The sequence below is a fragment of the Furipterus horrens genome, unplaced genomic scaffold (assembly GCF_987537825.1).
Source record: "Furipterus horrens unplaced genomic scaffold, mFurHor1.1.pri manual_scaffold_3, whole genome shotgun sequence".
Lineage (NCBI taxonomy): Eukaryota > Metazoa > Chordata > Mammalia > Chiroptera > Furipteridae > Furipterus > Furipterus horrens.
In genome coordinates, this window is record NW_028327173.1 from 32,218,154 (window position 1) to 32,234,735 (window position 16,582).

The 16,582-nt window shown below is 35.9% G+C and overlaps 1 protein-coding gene across 1 annotated transcript in view; it reads left to right on the forward strand.

Annotated features, from left to right (window-relative positions):
• The window catches only part of CMPK1 (cytidine/uridine monophosphate kinase 1), a 33,848-nt gene extending 17,941 nt beyond the window's left edge, over window positions 1–15,907 (forward strand). The window contains exons 2-6 of the mRNA XM_090269416.1: window positions 6,616–6,762; window positions 10,168–10,320; window positions 12,252–12,328; window positions 12,574–12,670; window positions 13,716–15,907. Of these exons, the coding sequence (XP_090125542.1) occupies window positions 6,616–6,762; window positions 10,168–10,320; window positions 12,252–12,328; window positions 12,574–12,670; window positions 13,716–13,757 (516 nt within the window). The 3' untranslated portion in view covers window positions 13,758–15,907. The remainder of the gene's footprint in view (window positions 1–6,615; window positions 6,763–10,167; window positions 10,321–12,251; window positions 12,329–12,573; window positions 12,671–13,715) is intronic.
• The last annotated feature ends 675 nt before the right edge of the window (window positions 15,908–16,582 follow it).

A 16,582-nucleotide genomic window follows, 5' to 3' on the forward strand; every position in this document is an offset into this window, starting at 1 on the left:
CATGAGTGTGTACCTTGTGTGACTGTAAGAGTTTATCATTTAGTCAACAAGAGCAGATTAGTGTTTCCTAAGATTTACAAGACCTCGGTGCCTATCCATTAATTTTGGAAGTTTCCAAATTATTACCTCTTAAGTTCTTGAAATTCCTGGAGGTTTCTGGGCCTGGTCTTTATCTTTCATCATTTTCTATCCCCTTCTGGTATAGGAATGTAGGTTGATTTAGAAGGATTGAAATAAATTAAAAGAAATAAAAATACTGGAAATGACCAACTGGAATGAAACTGGAATGTTGCTATAGGGGCCATTTGGTATGTAAATCAGATACCCAAATCCTCAATTACCTGAGAAACCTTCTGCAAAATGTTAGAGAGATATCCAGGCCTACCCAAATGAGAGAACAACCTGTTTGGTGGCTTCTAACTTATCCTTTCTTTAAGTTTTAATTAATGTTCTATCTTCTTGCCACTGCCTTTGAAGAATCAACTTCTTCCCCAGGCAGACAGGATTGGTAAAGACTGAAGTCCTTAGCAAATGTTATACATATATGAAGAATTGCCTTTATTGATTAATAGTAGGGTTCAAGTCACTTTATATATGCAAGTCACTATTATATCCTTTGTGAATATAACCTTTTTACCTTCCCTGAATCAGCTCATTGCCTGGCACCTTGTAGACACTCAATAAATATTTATGGATTTAAAATAAGCTCCAAGTATTGCCTGAATTAAGGTTTTCTTTTATGAAGAGCAATACATTGAGGAAAATGAAATACCGTAGTGCTGTTATTGTCTACATGTAGTTGAATTGATTTGTATCTCTCCTCTTTTCTCCTTTACAGGATGTAAGCTTTTAAAATATCACTCTTTAATTAGAGAAAGAAGTATGCTTCATGTTAATTTGGAGTCTGTCTGCTAAAGGTTTTTGCTTAGGAAAAGATTTAGCTGGGTTTATAACTGGCTGGTTTGGCTCAGTGGATTGAGCGTCGGCCTGCGAGCTAAGTGTCGCTGGTTTGATCTTCCAGTCAGGGCACATCAGAGAAGGAAAACTCTGACTCCAAAAAACCTCCGCTGCCTTGCGGCATACCTCTTCAGGGGAAAGGCTAAGGGAGTAAACCCCAACAGAAAATCCGGAGCCGGAGTCCCTAAGGCGGTTTGACGTTGTAGTCAACACCGGCAACTCCTGCGGCGCACCTGAAGCCAAGCTGTATTGACTCAGTCTTTCCCTTGGACCCTTCAGCTGCGAAGAGAGGGGGGGTCTGCTGCATGGGCAACAGCAGACCCTCCATATCACCCTGCCCAGGCTCTGTAGCTTCAGCTTCACTGGAGAGGACACTCCAGCGTCATCGCAAGATGTCGATTCAACACGGGAGGAGACAGATACCGTGTCACTCCCGAGTCGGACTGCACAGCCATTCTCGGCGGTGCAGATAGACTCTTAAGAAGCTACACCATCGTCTCTCGAGACGGACGGCTGCCGACGAGTTTATATTAATATGTAGATTTGCAGTTAAGTAGGCATGGTCAAATGCAGTACACACATTTGGAAATACAGTGAGGACAGACTGAAAATGAGATTGAAAATATACTAGCAATTTAAGTCAAACATTACACTTAAGCTTTCTCCCACTAGATAGTCTTTTTTTTTTTTTTTCAATTAAAACAATTTTTTAATGTTAACCTTTCTTCAGTGGTGGTTATAGGAAAAACCTTTTTCTAACCCTCTCAACAGTTAACCAGTTTGAAGTACTGTCTGTGCACTGTGTAACTGTTCTTGCAGTCAAAGAAAAGTAAGTTCTCCAAGACTGGCAGATACTGTTCCTGGAAAGTCCTTACCAGATATTTTCATTTAGTGTAATTGGAAAAAGTTCTATTGGGAATGCCTTAGAAATAACGACAGATAGCCTTACATGAAGATGCTGGGATGCTGTAGGCTCTAAAGCTATTGTTTGCAACAAGTACCAGACTGTTGAGGGAGGATGGCTCTGAATAGTACCTGCAGTATTTCCAGGTGTTCTGCTAAAGGTATGCTGTTGATAGTACATACCCAGAATTTAGGTTTTAAGGTTCACTAATCTTACAGGGAATGCAAACTAAACTTAGTCTTAAATGTTTCACAGATGCATCAGCTACATAAAGGACACCCAGTAGTTTTAACTCAAACAGTTGTTTTATTAATTATTATTTTTAATTAAAAAATTTTTATTAAAGTTGTTTGGGTTACATTGGTTAATAAAATTATATAGGTCACAGGTGTACAGTTCTACAATACATCATCTGTATATTGTATGGAGTGTTTATGACCTTAGGTCAAGTCTCCTTCTATCACCATTTATCTCCCCTTTACCCCTTTCTAGCTCCCCCACCCACTCCCTTTCCCTCTGGTAATCACCATACTGTTGTCTGTGGTGAGTTTTTGTTTTTCCTTTGCTCAATCCCTTTATCTTTTTCACTCAGCTCCCAAGCACAACCCCCAACCCCCACCCCGACCCGTACCTCTTAGTCTGTTCTCTGTGTGCAGCAGCAGGCAGCCGAATCCCACTTTGGTAGCAGTTCCATATAAATTTTTGGAATATTTGTTCTAGTCTGTGAAATATGTCATTGGTATCTTGATAGGAATTGAATTGATCCTGCAGATTGCTTTGGGTAAAGTGGACATTTTAATGACGTTAATTTTTCCTATCCATGAAAATGGTATATGCTTCTACTTATTTGTCTCTTCTTCAATTTCTTCACTGTCTTATAATTTTCCAAGTACAGATCTTACATCCTTGGTTAAATTTATTCCTAGTTTTTTTTTGTTTTTCGATGCAATTGTAAATGGGATTGTTTTCTTAGTTTCCCTTTCTGGTAGTTTGTTATTGGTATATAAAAATGCAACTGATTTCTGGATATTTATGTCCTGCAACTTTACTGAATTCATTTATTCTAGTAGCTTTTTGGCGGAATCTTTAGGGGTCTCTATATGCAGTATCATGTCATATGCAAATATTGACAGTTCTACTTCTTCCTTTCTGGTTTGTTTTAAAAATATTTTTTTTCTAATATCTCTGCTATAGTCCCTCTGTGTAATGCAAGGCTCAGTAGCAATCCAGTGGCACTTCCTAATTGCCACCCTAGCAGGAGGAGATGCCTGGCATTTGGATCTCTTCTTGCTTCCAAGGACTTGCCATTTACCTTGAACTCTATATTTGTTGCTGTTTTTGTTTGATTGTTTTTGTTCACACAAAACCACATTACCTAAGTTTAGAAAGAAGGAAAGACAATTGCTAGGAAGTGAGAGAAATTGATCAAGATGATTTGAGATTTGATACCATAATATTGTCAACATTTGCCTAGTTGTAGTAATATAGAATGCCATTTTGTACTTGTTGAGAGCATGGTGCTTTTTTACTTTCTCCAAATGTCTGTGTGGGTTTCATGGAAATTATTGAGTTCTTTAACTTCCTAAAGAAAATTAAAACATTAAGACAGTTACTCTAAATGAATTGTTTATACATTTGTCACTAAAAAACTATTTTTACTTGAATAGTAGCTTGTAGTTGTAGTTATTGTAGCTTATAGTATTTATAACCTGCTGTGGTTTTGCATATTTCTCTTAAGACTGTAGTTAATGACTCACTACATTTTAATGACTAGGAAATTTCAGAGAATGTGAAAATGTTTTGGTTAAGCCTAGGAAATATTCATTATTGCTTTCCTCAAAATTGCAATCAGTGACTACTTAATGACAGCAGAATGCTTTGAAAACATGCTTTTTAAAGTGTAGCTCTTACTAAAATACCATAATGACTAGTATGTAGGTGATAGTTGCTTTTCTGTTGTAGAAACTCTGTGTTAAGAAGCTTCCACAAAATCCTTAAGAAAAATAAAGTTTATAAAAATAACTGATAAATGGAAGATTTTTTAAAAAATGGAATGTCGGTGATAAATAGGCTTATGTATAGGTTTGATGCAATTATATTTATTTGAATTCCTTGGGTTTTTTTTTGACTTTGCAGATCAGGTTGTTTTCTCTCTTGACAAACTACCATATTTTTTGCACTATAAGACACACCTGACCATAAGATGCGCACCCAGGTTTAGAGAAGGAAAACAAGAAAAAAAAAAATCTGAACCAAATGGTGTACTAAAATATTTAATAGAATATAACAGAATAATATTTCAACCATGTAAAGTGAGCAGCAGTCAAAAGCGGTATTAAGAACCGTCATCACTGTCATTAATAATGAGGAGAGACTTTAAGATTCAAGTACTCGTCTAGTTTTCTGGGAACCCAGGTCAGGTATTGTACATCATGGTCTGTGACGCAATATTTGCTCCATAAGATGCATAGACATTTCCCCCCACTTTGGGGGGAAAAAAAGAGCATCTTACGGAGCGAAAAATACAGTAATTATTTTTTCAAATGTCATTTGTATACCTCTACAGTTTGCAAACTAGTGTATTTTTTAATGGAAAATAAAGCTTGCATGTTTGAGCTCTGCAATGTCAGGAAACAGTGTGTATACTAATTTCTTAACTACTAAGATTGGCTTCTAAATGTCTCTGTTTTACATACAGCAGAGGTGGTGCAAGCAGAGCACTTGCCATTGTTTAGTATTGTTTGTCTCTGCACTTATTCAGTATCACCATATGCTGTGATTTCTAGAGCAGATGAGAGCATCCGGCAAGCTTAGATTTCCAAGCAGGAACCAAAGTAAGCAGTGGGAAATGGAGCTGCTATAAAATTTTGTGCACAGTATATGCAAAATGCTTTTTAAAAATGGTACATAATAAATGGGAAAGTAGGTCATACCTCCTTTTTATAGTCTTCTACACTTATCTTTTGAAAGTTTGCTTATACTTGGTGATCAAAGTAGGCATTTAAAAATGGTGTGGTGTGGAATAATTTTAACATAATAGTTTAAATAATTAAACATTTTTATATTTCCATTTTCTATAAATGATAGGAATTTTTAAAAAGGCCTATTATAACAACTAAACACACTTTTAGTTATTCCACACTTTCAGGAGCTATATGACTAAGAGAGAGACATGAATGATACTGTGGTTTTTGTTTATTCTCACCAATCTTTATGCCTGACTTTAGTCAGCAAATAAACTATAGAGTTTATTTTCTTTTGTTGACTACCTTTCTGGTAACTTACTTTAGGAAGCAAGAACAAGTTTAGCCAACAATTTTTGGAAATAGGAAAAGGGGTAAAGAACATATAGCTTCTGCAATCCATAAAAAGATAAAATTCACTGTAGCCTGGATAGTTGAAAGAGTTTTTGTTAAATGTGTAATTGAAACACTACTTTAAAATTAAAGATAAGATTTAAGTTATCAAATATTTATTGTACACTTACTACAGATAAGATAAAAACCCATTTAGGGAGTCTTAAGAATTTGGGGTGAAATGATTATTGTAACTGAACATTGGATATGGTTCTGAATATTCTCTTTGAGAGTAAAAACATCTTAAAAGTTGATTTTATGATTCTTTTCAATCAAAGGGAATGTGTAAGTTCATGGAGAAGAAGCTTTTCAGTATTCAGTATTATTTGTTAGTTCTATGTTGCCTTGGAGAAATGGCAGAACAACACCATAGTATCTTATATGACTTAGCCCAACTACCCTATACTGTGACGTGTGACCTAATGTATCATATGTAAGTCTTTAATAATAATGATCATCACAGTCTTATTATACTTATTGACCTTTCATAGGATATTCATATCTGTTATCTCACTTATGTCCCTTTATTAGTCTTTCTATTGAAACCATTAAAGTGTACATATATACACACACATATTATAATAAATATAAAAATGGTATATATAAAATGTAAAAATGCTTCTGGATTATTTAAGATAAGTATTTTCATTATGGCAAAGAGGCAATTGATGGCTTTTATCCCCTACTATGTGCCAGGCTCTCTGGTATGCAATTTACATATATTATCTCATTTAATCATCCCACTAACTTACAAATAGGTAACTTTATTCCCATTCTAATATGAGGCCTCACTAGAGAGCTAAGAAATGGACATTGGAGAGTAGGAAGGAATATACTGGTTTAAGTAGAGACAGTGATACTTAGTAAGACACTTTTTGATTGTGTGCTGTTTACTGAGAAAGGTAACAAAACAGAAGAATGGGGTTTGTGTAAATGCTGATGAGTTCTATTTAGACATGATGAGCTTAAGAAAGGGAAGCAGATTTTAAAGAAGGTGGGTACAGCCAACAGTGATAAGATTTTGGGGGTTTCATTTGCCTTGAATCTTACAGATATTTGTTAGGCACTTCTTTGAATGCTAATAACATTTAAATGTTGACTGTGTTTGTGAAGGAATATAATGAGATATTAATACTTTGAATAATTAGATAAATTTGGGGAGAATTTCATGGTTTGTGAACATTACAGTTACCATGCCTATAGGTAAAGGTTTTTTTTAAATCAAACTGAGAGATTGCATGAAATCTTTCTTAAAATTTTAAATTATTTATTATATAAGCAAAGTTTTTTTATTTAAGAAAAAATAGAGTATAGAAATTAAAATGAAGAGATAAAACCAATAGTCCTACTGGGTTGACTGTATTCTGATTTTTTTTTCCTATTTGTTTTTTCTTTCAGAAATATGGCTACACACACCTTTCTGCAGGGGAACTTCTTCGTGATGAAAGGAAAAATCCAGATTCACAGTATGGTGAACTCATTGAAAAATACATTAAAGATGGAAAGATTGTGCCAGTTGAAATAACCATCAGTTTGTTAAAGAGGGTAAGGAGTGGGAATGTCAACCGATTTAAACCAGCAAGGAAATGAGAAATTAAATCTACCTTTCTTGTGAGTAATGAAAAAAATCAGAGCATTGAATTTCTTGCTTGTTGAAGATGGTCATGGTGTTTAAAGATGGAAATTCTGGTTTCATGTGGGAAGAAATTGGATAGTAGCAAGCATTCTTTACCTTGGTCTAGGATGAGCCCAACATTTATATATGTGCACTTGGCAGTCTCTTTTCCATTTGTGTTTCTTCTTTTTCTTCCCCTTTTTTTTCTCCCCCCCTTTACATTTTTTCTTTTTTTAATAAACTTCCTTCTTTCCTTCCTCCCTTTATCCCTCTCTTCCATGACCTTCCTATTGTTGCCATTCTCTCAGCCTTGATATCTCCTTTTCCGGTGTGTGTGTCACCATCTTCAGTGTGAAATACTAAGATTAACAGCTATCAAACTAAACTATTTCCTATCTAAAAAAAAAGATACCTTGCATTTTCATAACACTTCACTATAGATTCCCAAGACTGTAGTCATTAATGAGTATTTTCATGTGTAAGAAACAGGTACAAGAGTGGGAACAGCAAGAAATACAAGCCCAATGGAAAAGAGAGATGTGAGCATCTAGATGGAACCAGAGAAACTTGAGGATGAAGAGTAGCTTATTCACACACATTCTTACCTCTTGTCTCAGAAATTAGAGTAACCTACTTCCATTCCTGGGTAATAAATCCTCTCCTTATTCTCTGGACGTAATACTCTTTCTCCACTTTATAGCTAAGCATCCTGAAAGACCCGTCTGCATTTTTTACTTCTTCACTTTTTACTCTTAACCCTTTGGAGTCAGGTTCTATGCCCATCTTCATTGAAACTATTCTTGCTGGTGTTACCAATATCTGTATCAAATAGAGGGGATATTTTTAGTCATTTTTCTTGTAGCATTTAACTCTACTCACTTTCTTTTTGAAACTCATTCCTTCCTTGTTCTCTGTGACACCATTTTTCTTGATTCTCGTCCTACTTCAATGACTGCTATTTCTTAAGTCTCCTTTGATAGCTCTTCTTCTGAAAGTTTCCTAAACCATGTACTTCTCAGGATTTTATCCTGGGCCCTCCAATCACTTTATATATTTCTTGCTGGATGGTTTTAGCCATGCCTGAGGTTTTCAATGTGCTAATGATGCCAAAATCTGTAGGTCTGGCCCTGGCTGGTGTTGCTCAGTGGATCAAGCACTGGCCTGTGAACCAAAGGGTCACCAGTTTGATTCCCAGTCAGGGCACATGCCTGGGTTGCAGGCCAGGTCCCAGGTTGGGGGCACACAAGAGGCAACCACACATTGATATTTCTCTCCCTCTCTGTCTCCCCCTCTTCCCCTCTCTCTAAAATTAAATAAATAAAATCTTAAAAAAAAACAACAAAATCTGTAGCTCTAGTACATTTTTTTTTTCTGAACTGCAAACTTATATTTCTAACTACTAGGCATCCATCTGAATGTCTTACAGGTGTCTTGGAATCACCATGTTAGAGACATGTATCATCTAAAATGTGACCACCTTTATTTCCTGTCCTGCTTAATGGGTCTACCGTCTCATCTACCCAGCTGCCCAGGCCAGAAATCGGGGTTTCATTCTGTGTTTTCCACTTCTCCCTCACTTTCCCAAATTCATTCAGTGAGCAGATCCTTCCATTCATCTTTCTCTGAATCCTCTTCTATTTAGTCTCTTTTCTCTCTCGTAACTGTCACCTTAGTTTAGATCCTCTTTTCTTCTTGACTTTCACTAGAGCCTCCTCACTAGTCTTTTTGTCTAAAATATCCTTGTCCCTTTCTAATTCATCCTTTATGGTGCAGTCAGGGTAATCTTTTTTTTTTTTCCCCTAAAAGGTGATGTGAGCGTATTCTTTTTTGCTTGAAGTTCCTTAGTGCTCTTGTATTGTTTCCAGAATAAAAACCAAATCCTTTGTGTGTCATAACAAGTTCTTCATTAATCTTGCCCCTGTATACTTTCTGGTCATATCTCCCACCATTTTATATACATATCCTAAGATTCAGCTGTACCAGCTTACTTCAGATTCATCACAGCTGTTAATGCTTTTTCATTTCTGAGCCTTTACACATCCTGTTTACACTGTCTGGAGTACTTGGATCCCTGCCTGCCTGCCACTTCACTGTTCAGGATTCAGCTCCACTGCCACCTCTTAGATAAAGCTTCTGAGTTTTCCAGGTAGTTTGTGCTTGCTTCTTTGTTTTATCATAGCATCCTTGTATACCTCATCATAGAACTTAGCACATTTATAATAATTACGTATTTGTTATCCATGGGACTGTGAGCTCCCCGAGGGCCATGTCCTTGCTCTTCATGTCCCCTGATAGTTGGCCTTGAATAAAAATGTATGTTGAGTGAGTAGAATGATGATGTACTTCTTCAGATATCTTCCACTACCATAATTGGGGCAGAAATGCTGTAGCAGAGGCACAAATGCATTCGGTGGAAGTTTTGTGAATGTTGGAGAAGCTAGATGCTGCAGTAAAGCCAACCCTCAGATGAAGGAATCAGGGGTCCTGATAGCCGTTGTTCTTGAGGAACTAGAAAACAGTTTGAGCACTTAGGGGACTAGATATTGGTTTGTGTTGGAGTAGAGGCTCCTCTGGAATTTTTCAGAGTTATGCGTCTGTGCTCATCCCATGGTAAGGACTTGGAGATTAGAGATCTGCATCCCCTGTTCCCATATTCCTGCGTTCCATCTAAATCCAGACTTTGGGAGAGGATGGTGAATGTGCTCTTCTTGCTGTCTCTCTGAATGTATTGTTTCCTTTGCTACCTGTGTTTGGGGATACCCAGTCGCATTTAGGTTTGATTAACTTCGGTTAAAAGAAAAAAAAGAATGTTGACTCCTACACTTATAATTAATGCTAGCAGTCCTGTTTATATTTTTCCAAAGCTTTTTGCAATTGGACTTGAATTATTGCAGAGAACCTGAAGGCTTTCAAATGCAGCATCCTTCCCACCACAGCCAAGTGACTTGAGAAGAGGAAAGGGAACACAGGCTAGGGTCTCTGGTGGCTAAAGCAAAGATATCTGTTAATACTTACTTTTCTCTTTTGCTGTTTATAACTTTGTGAATGTATATGTTAAAGTAATACATGCTTACTATAGAAAGTTTAGAAATACAAAAAATTTGTATGTGTATGTGAATAAAATGGGGGAAGGGTACACACCCATAATTCCACCAGCAACCATGTTAATACATTGGGTCATTTTCTTTTAAGTCTTTTTTTTTTTTCTATGCATCCTTCACACTTTACTTATGATTTAAATAATAATAATAAAACAAGCACCAATATATGCACTACTCTGCTTAAGAAATTACATTTTGTTAATGTAGTGTTGACCCTAAATCTTTTTCCTTTAGGAAATGGATCAGATGATGGCTGCCAATGCTCAGAAGAATAAATTCTTGATTGATGGATTTCCAAGAAATCAAGACAACCTTCAAGGCTGGAACAAGACCATGGATGGGAAGGCAGATGTAGCTTTTGTTTTGTTTTTTGATTGTAATAATGAGGTAATGCACATCCTTACCTGCCCACATGGGTTTTAAGGAACTTGATTGTCACCTATAGAGAAATATAAAGTGGCTTTAAAAAAAAGTTTATTGATTTTAGAGAGAGGGAAGGAGAGAGAGAGAAACACATTGACGTGAGACAGAAACATCAATTGGTTGCCTCTCATTCACAACCCACCCGGGGATTTAATCCACAAGTGGGCATGTACCCTGACTTGGAATTGAATCACCAACCTTTTGGTGTACAGAATGATGCTCCAACCAATTGAGCCACACCGGCCAGGGTCAAAGTGACTCTTTACTTATATTTACATTTTATATTGGTAGCAGTAATTTTTTGAATTGGAACATTGGTTGGACAGAACAGTGCTGTCTTGTTATAGTGTTAAACACTTACCGGCATCAGCAGCCTTGTGGACCTAAAAGTTGCTTTATTTTCAAAATAACAAGAATTTGTTTTGCATTGTTTTTAAGTAGGAATTGACCTGTACAATAATGTTAGGTAATAAAGCTGCCCCCTATTACTTCTTAGGTGTGCATTATTATCAGAGAGCATCTTGCTTAGGATGATTGTTTACTGGAAAAGAAGCACATTTCTGGGAAGTTGGCAAAACTTTTTATTTTATGGAAACATTTAAGATACCTGAGTTGTCTTTTCTAAGTAAAATGATCTTGCAAAACAGAAAAGCGTTCTTTTTCTTGCTGGTACTTTTAGTAACATACTTACACATGCCTTTGAATAACTAATTTAATTTCTTGGAATCATGTAATTAAAAGGCCTGTTTCGCCCTGGCTGGTGTGGCTCAGTCAATTGAGCGCTGGCCTGTGAACCAAAGGGTCGCTGGTTCAATACCCTGTCAGGGCACATGCCTGGGTTGTGGGCCAGTTGGGGGCGTGTGAGACGCAACCACACATTGATATTTCTCTTCCTCTTTTTCTCCCTCATTTCTTCTCTCTTTAAAAATAAATAAATAAATTTTTTAAAAGGCCTGTTTCACACCTGTAAAATTCATTAAATTAATGCCAACAACGTGAAGGAATAAGAATCTGAAGTACTGTCCTGACCAATGTGGCTCAGTTTGTTGGACATCATCCACAAGGCGAAGGGTGCTCGCCGGTTGATTCCTAGTCAGGGCACATGCCTAGGTTGCAGGTGGTTGGGGAGCATAAGAGAGGCAGCCCATCTATGTCTCTCTCTCACATTGATGTTTCTTTCCCTTTCTTTATCCCTCCTTTCCCCACTCACTCCTAAAAAAAAAAAAAAAAAAAAATTCTGAAGTACTGCCTTGAAGAAGGTTGGCTGGTGGAGTTGCAAGTGTGCCTTTGGTGGAGGGACTTGCTGTAGCCTTTGAGTTGCTCTAAAATGTAACTTTCTTCTTCCAGCCCCTAAAAGTATGTTTTCACTTATTCTTCAAAGCTAACTTTAGAATGTTACCACAGCTTTATAACCAAGGAATGTTTATTCACAATTAACAAGGGATACTTTTTTTTTTAAATGCAAATATGTTAATTCTTAACTATTTGGATATTTATGGAATTATTGAAAAGTAAGCAAAAAATAGAACAAAGTTTGAGGCATGTAATTCATACCTAACAAGTTAATAATAATATATCCTAGCTGGAACCATACACAGACAGATCTTTTTATTGCGGTTTGAAAAAAATACACAGGAAAAACTGAGTCATGAATGAATTCTTATTAAGCTCTGTACTTATTTAACCTAGTTTATATAAATTGAACCACATGTTTAAATTTAAAAGGACTTTACATGTTGATTAATGAATTAGACACATTCAGTTTAATGCAGGGTTTTTTTTTTTTTAACTCTTCAACATTTTTTCTCTTTTCAGGTTAAAAGAGTGGCAAATGTATATCTCTCCTTTTTGTTTTGTCCTTTTTAAAATAACTTTTAATTTATTTCTCTTCTTAGATCTGTATTGAACGATGTCTTGAGAGGGGAAAGAGCAGTGGTAGGAGTGATGACAACAGAGAGAGCCTGGAAAAGAGGTACTTCGCAGTTTTTATACAGTAGCCTCCTTAATTTCAGTTTGCAACTTGAGTAGCATGTTAAATCTTGCCTCATTTTGGTCCAGAAAAAGAAAATGTCCTGCTTCAATATGTGAGATGGCTTATCTAAGAAGATGATAAGGAAGTCAGCTGAGTCAGATCCAGTGTTTTCCTCTAAGCTCTCCTGTAACATGGGGGAGAGTGGATAGATACTCAGAACCTTGCAACATTTGTTCTTTTTGCAGAATTCAAACCTATCTTCAGTCAACAAAGCCAGTTATTGACTTATATGAAGAAATGGGGAAAGTCAAGAAAATAGATGCTTCTAAATCTGTTGATGAAGTGAGTATCCCTCGCCTGCCTTAAAAAAAAAAAAAATTCAAGCAGAATTGACTGTGGGAGAAGGGGTGGGCTGGGTGGGGGAGAGAAATGGGGGAAAAAGTGGGACACCTGTAATAGAAAAACAATAAATAAATCAAAAATTAAAAAAAATAAAGTAGAATTGTGATGGAGGGGGTAGGCAGGAGGGAAAAAAATACTATGTATGACAGAATGATTTGCTTTTCAAGACACTGGAGACTAAATGAAAAATCAGGCTTTTTCTCCTTTCTGAGTTGAGTCTGAAATGGATTTTACAATGTCAGATTTGTTCTTCATAACAAGTGTGTCATTTATTAATTCCAAAGCTCATTTCTTAAACACTGGAAAATTGGCACTTTGAGACTATGATTTGGACAATGATCATTTAAAAAAAATCTATAACGTGAATGGCAAGTCTTCTGGCTCCGGAGCCCCAGGCTGCCTTCGTCTCTTCTATCGCAGAGCACAGAGCTCAGCACCAGAGGCGCAGGGTTTCCCTGACTCAGTCCTGTTCTCTCCCTTGTGTGTCAGCTGTCTCCATGCTGGGGGTCGCAAGCCCTCAGCGCCCCGCAGCTATTTCTAGTGCCTTTTACTTCACCCAATCTTTTCCTGATTTCCCAAGTCTTCTTCATCTGGACCTTTCCTTTTTTATTATGTAGTCATTCTTGGTTTTTTATTCATTGCTGCTTTCTATAGTGGTGAGGTAATACATCAGAAAACTTCAGTGTTTTAGAATCAGAACTAGGAAGATAAGCCACTTCTATTTTTATCAGTTTTTGGTAGCTGATCAAGAAGTTTTGTTTTGTCCTAAAAACACTAATAAAATCAAATGCAACATTGTCATAATTTTATACGTATTATTTATGGTATTACATGACTGTCAAATAAAATAGATAAAACTAAGAAATCCTAATGTGGTTTTAAATGACCTATTTTGGAAATTAATATAAAATTGATATATTTTAAGGCTATGTGGTATTTTAACAATATCTGCTTTTAAAATTATTACTGTCTTTTTCCTTTACAGGTTTTTGATGAAGTTGTGAAGATTTTTGACAAAGAAGGCTAACTGTAAACCTGAACGCATTCTTGAAAAATCATGCTTGAAATATTACTTTGATAGCTGCTATCACAATCTCTTTTTAAGTCAATTTTAATTTTTCATGATTACATCACAATGGCCACAAAGTATGTAGTAAGACAAATTAAAACTTTTACCTTTTTTTTTTTTTTGTCACAGGAGTAGAGAGTAAATTTGGGTCTAACTTCATCTTAGCTATGGTGCTCACAAAACAAAGAAGAGCATTAGCTAGTTCTTTGTTTTTATTCAATAAGAATATCCCTTTTATAGTTTGTGCCTTCTGTGAGCAAAACTTTTTAGTATGTGTATATTCCTTTAGCAATTACAGTGTGTCAGGATTAGGGATTCCTCATTTCTGCTTTTTCTTGTAGGTTTTAAATTTCCAACCTGTTAAGTAAATTTGTGGACCAAATTCCAAAGGAACTTTTTATGTAGCCAGTTCTTGCACAATGTGTTTGGTAAACAAACTCATAAAATGAATTGCTAGAAGTGTTTTAGTATTTATCAAATAACTGACTGTATCCTATAGAAAGGTAAGAAAACTTAGGCTACATTTTACTACAACTTGTACAAAATTATATGACAGGGCATAGTCTCTGCTTCCAGGGGTTAGGATGGGGGCACCAGGGGCTCAGAGCCTGACAGAATTGTCCACTTTATTCTGACAGAAATCTGATAAGGGGCAAGGATCACATCTAATGACATGTGTTCTTTATGCTCTGTTATATAGTGTTATTAGTGATTAAATTGATCTCAACAAAATTCCTAGCAGTGGAATCTTGAAATGCATGTACTAGATTTATGATAAAATAGGTTATTTTGGTTTGCTCTCCAGACTAAATATAAGGTTAGTATAAAGTAGTAGAAATCTAATGGTTATATTTCCCATTTGTATTTTATGTTTTTGAATACCTTTTTCATAGTTATTTGTTTAAGAAGATTTAAAAAGATCACTGCACTTTGGTCAGAAAAGTAATAAATATATCTTATAAATGTTTGAATCCGTTCCTGACTACTTTTATTCAGTAAATTCTTTTTCTTTTCTTTTTCTTTTGGCACCATGTTGAAGTATGGAAAGGTACAGAATAAAAAAGAAGGCTATAGAGTCCAAAGAAATTCCTTCTTAAGTCTATTCTTCTTTTAAAAATCTCTTAGAAATTTATTTTCTCCTTTTTTTTTTTCTGCCATCACCTATGCAAAGTGGTATTTAGGTTCTTATGTGAAACTTCTTAAAATGTTTCTCATCTTTAGCACTTAATATTGTTTGATATTCAGGGTTAAATCAAGCAAAAATTTTGACTTTGTATCATTATTAATATAATTAAATTTTTATATTTAAAGCCAATGGGAATAGTGAGGACAATTTATAGATATTCTTATACAGGGGTGGGGCTAAAGTAGGTTTACAGTTTGTATGGAAAAGACATGTAGGTTATGATTATTACAGTAGCTTTATTAACTCCCACATATAACTGTAAAGCCACTTTTGTCCACCCTTGTATTGTAATAGACTTATTTATTTCTATGTGTATTATGAAATTCACTTATTAATGATGATTTTTAACATACTTGCCATTACAAAAACAAAGTATTCATAAGTGCTATAACATATTAGCCAACAAAATTTGTATTGACATTATTTTGGTTTCTTGGAAGAGATTGTAATGAATTCTTACCTAGTAATTTGGTCCAACCAGTCCAGTCCTCTGTACTGGGTAATTGAATTAAGTTGCTGCAGTATGAAGCAAGAGTGAAGGCTTACGGTTTTGAGTGCATTCCTACTGACATAAGTGAAGAAACCCATCAGGTGTGGATCTAAATATTTATATTGGTATTGTGAAAGCAACCTTAATTTAAGGATTTTAAGAAGATTGTTGAGACTAGGTGCTTTGCTTACTTTCATCAAATATCTTTCTGTGGCATAATTGCTAAATTATGAAGCTCTGCTTTTTGTTTGCGTTTTAAGTAGAAAAACATGCTAGCAATATTGAGTTTAGTAGCTGATTGAGATACATCTAACTTCTCTAGTTAGGTCATTCCATTTGTTAAAGATACAGTCACCAAGAAGTTTTTGACTTTCTTGAAAGACCGCAGTGGAAGCTTTGCTATTAAATAAAAACCCACCAAATTATTTCAGTGATGTTGGATATATGTGAATTATTTAGTAAATAATCCCAATAAATTTTGTACTATGGCCTTTGTTATTTGCTGGTTCAGACTTCTGTTCTCTCAAGCATATTGAAGATTTAACATGGGGGTGTTCACATAGCAAAAGCAGAGTTCAGGGTCCAGGAGAATTTTCTGCTCTGTGTATTATGTTTGTGTGTCTTGAATTAAGCAGAAAGCATGACTTGATCCTAGTCCTCCAAGAAGTAATCTGGATTGAGGCACAAGTAGCCTGTTTCATTACCAACCTGCAGCTTCCATTCCTTGTCTCTTTGAGGGGGAAATTGGCAGCAGGCAAGCAGTGTGTTTCAGGATGTGGGTTTTTGTGTGTGTGTGTTGGGGGTGTGTGTGGCTTTGTCCATGTAATTTAAGTGGTTGTCTGACATTTTAGTGGTCCCTGGATATAATAGTGGCTGAAAGTATTAGCCAGACCAGGTCAGCATCTTTTCCCTGGAGGTTTGGTCTTTCAGCTTCAAACACATATGAATTGCACCAGCCATAGAGCTACAAACACATTCTCTGCCTTCCAAGAAATTTCTATCAAAACTTAACACTGGTGCAAACACTGGTGCAGACAGACCTTCAGATGTCTCATGTTGGCTAACTTCAGTCATTATACAGTACACTATATAAATAGTGTACTGCTG